The sequence below is a fragment of the Mandrillus leucophaeus genome, unplaced genomic scaffold, assembly GCF_000951045.1.
Source record: "Mandrillus leucophaeus isolate KB7577 unplaced genomic scaffold, Mleu.le_1.0 Scaffold544, whole genome shotgun sequence".
Classification (NCBI taxonomy): Eukaryota; Metazoa; Chordata; class Mammalia; order Primates; family Cercopithecidae; genus Mandrillus; species Mandrillus leucophaeus.
In genome coordinates this window covers 1,798,554-1,801,442 of record NW_012105853.1, presented here as the reverse complement: position 1 = coordinate 1,801,442, position 2,889 = coordinate 1,798,554, and the positions used below count along the sequence as shown (strand labels likewise).

At 50.7% G+C, this 2,889-nt stretch overlaps 1 protein-coding gene across 1 annotated transcript in view; it reads left to right on the top strand.

Moving 5' to 3' along the window:
* MYBL2 (v-myb avian myeloblastosis viral oncogene homolog-like 2) overlaps positions 1–2,889 on the top strand; it is a gene marked incomplete at its 5' end in the record, with an annotated part of 50,123 nt that overhangs the window by 10,533 nt on the left and 36,701 nt on the right. Inside the window, one exon of the mRNA XM_011997670.1 lies at positions 2,195–2,415. Within this exon, the coding sequence (XP_011853060.1) occupies positions 2,195–2,415 (221 nt within the window). The remainder of the gene's footprint in view (positions 1–2,194; positions 2,416–2,889) is intronic.

Sequence of the window (2,889 nt, the reverse complement as noted above, 5' to 3'; positions counted from 1 at the left end):
CTCAGTGTGGTGGTAGGGTGCCTGTAGATGGAAGGTGAGTTGGGAGGATCATTTGAGCCCAGGAATTCAAGGCCGCAGTGAGCTATGATCACACTACTGCATTCTAGCTTGGGTGACACAGTGAGACCCTGCCTCAAAAAAATAAAAATAAAAATAAGCCTGGGTGTGGTGGCTCACGCCTGCAATCCCAGCATTTTGGGAGGCTGGGGTGGGTGGATCACCTGACATCAGGAGTTTGAGACAGCCTGACCAAAATGGCGAAACTGTGTCTCTACTAAAAATGCAAAAATGAACCTGGTATGGTAACGCATGTCTGTAATCCCAGCTGCTTGGGAGGCTGAGGCAGGAGAATCACCCGAACTAGGGAGGCGGAGGTTGCAGTGAGCCGAGATTGCGCCATTGTACTCCAGCCTGGGCTGTAAGAGTGAAACTCTGTCTTGAAAAAGAAAAAGAATGAAATTAAATTTATTTATTTATTTATTTTTGAGGTAGAGTTTCGCTCTTGTTGCCTAGGCTGGAGTGCAATGGCATGATCTCAGCTCACTGCAACCTCTGCCTCCCAGGTACAAGCGATTCTCCTGCCTCAGCCTCCTAAGCAGATGAGATTACAGGTGCACGCCACCATGTCTGGGTGATTTTTGCGTTTTTAGTAGAGAGGGGGTTTTGCCATGTTGGTCAGGCTGGTGTCGAACTCCTGACCTCAGGTGATCCACCCGCCTCGACCTCCCAAAGTGCTAGGATTACAGGCATGAGCCACTGGGCCAGGCCTGAGACCTTATCTCTTAAGAATAAAATAAAATTTAGTTTGAAAATACTTTTTTGCCTGAGTGTGGTAACTCACACCTGTAATCTCAGCACTTTGGGAGGCTGAGGTGGGTGGATAACTTGAGGTCAGGAGTCTGAGAACAGCCTGGCCAATATGATGAAACCCCATCTACCAAAAAATACAAAAATTAGCAAGGTGTGGTGGTGTACCTGAATCCCAGCTACTTGGGAGGCTGAGGCTGGAGAATTGCTTGAACCTGGGATGCAGAGGTTGCGGTGAGCTGAGATCGCCCCCCTGCACACCAGTAAGACCCTGTCTCTAAAAAAGTAAAAACATAAAATTGGGCTGGGCGCGGTGGCTCATGCCTATAATCCCAGCACGTTGGGAGGCTGAGTCAGGCGGATCACCTCAGGTCGGGAGTTCAAGACCAGCCTGACCGACATGGAGAAACCCCGTCTCTACTGAAAGTACAAAATTAGCCGGGTGTAGTGGCGCATGCCTGTCATCCCAGCTACTTTGAAGGCTGAGGCAGGAGAATCGCTTGAACCTGGGAGGCGGAGGTTGTGGTGAGCCAAGATTGTGCCGTTGCATTCCAGCCTGGGCAACAAGAGCAAAACTTCATCTCAAAAAATGAAAATAAAAAAAGTAAAAACATAAAATCTTTAAAAAAACAAAAACAAAAAACAAAGTGATATGTGGTTGCCATAAAAATTTAAACCATACAGAAATGAAGTCAAATATTTATTCACCAAAATCTTTGCCAAAAGAAGCATCCACTCTTCCCAGTTTCTTGTGGCCTGTGTGCACACGAGAATGTGTGTGTCTGTTGTATAGGCGGGGCGTGGCCTGGCTTTTGTGTCTGAGTATGTTGTGGTTTGTGTCCTGAGCTAGGAAGCCTGACTGAGGGCAGGTGGGGACTCAGGTCCAGCTAGGTCAGCCCGCCATGCCTGCTACCATGGCTCAGCCTGTGCCCTCCCAATTTCCACAGAAGTGCTGGGAGGTCTTGTGGCAGCCTGGGGCATGGCCGGGGTGGGAAAGTCTATTTCCCACCTTTAGTTTGGACCCTTGTGGTTGTTCCTCCTCATCCCTCTGCTCTTTTATACTTAGCTTATTGGGTTGAGCCCTGAAGAGGGAAGCAGGACTTTGGTGCCTTTGTTTACCCCCGCTTGATCTCTGCTCTAGAAAGAGTCTCTGGCATTCTTGACCTAGATTTATTCCAGGCAGTAAATGAGAGGGGTGTGGTCAGATCTTCAGGTAGGACTTGTGGGCTACACAGAGTCATACTGGGTGGCATCCCCTGCCACCCGCTCAGTGTTGCCTGAGGGGATGTGGCAGGTGGCACCTCCCAGGGCCGTGGCAAGGCTCAGGTGGATGTGAAGGGCGAGGGAGGGGCCGGTGCAACTGGCTACCCAGAGGCTTTTCTCCAAGGTCATCGAGCTGGTTAAGAAGTACGGCACAAAGCAGTGGACACTGATTGCCAAGCACCTGAAAGGCCGGCTGGGGAAGCAGTGCCGTGAACGCTGGCACAACCACCTCAACCCTGAGGTGAAGAAGTCTTGCTGGACCGAGGAGGAGGACCGCATTATCTGCGAGGCCCACAAGGTGCTGGGCAACCGCTGGGCCGAGATCGCCAAGATGTTGCCAGGGAGGTAAGCTGTCTTCTTGGGGATTGGGGCAGGTTCTCAGGAGGCCAGGCCCATGTTTCTGATGGAGGAGGGTTCCTTGGTGGGTACTGTGGTCCTATGCTCTTGTTCTCTAACACCCAGCTTTGGCTTCAGGACTCCCAGAGGCATGCATAGTCGGGAGGAAGGGTGGTTCCCCAGGAAGGCCCTGTCTTCTGTCAGCTTAAAAGAACAGATGGTGATAAGGGAGGCCTCAGCAAGAAAGTGGGAACCCTGGAGTCTAGTTCTCATCCAGTTCCCAGCTCACTGTGTCTTCTTGGTTAGCCTCTTCTCTTCAACTTCAGTTTCTTCTAACACAGAATAGGCTTGAGATGTGGAGTAGATGGGCTTTCTTTAAGAAGAAAATGTGTAATCCCAGCACTTTGGGAGGCCGAGACGGGCGGATCACGAGGTCAGGAGATCGAGACCATCCTGGCTAACACAATGAAACCCCGTCTCTAC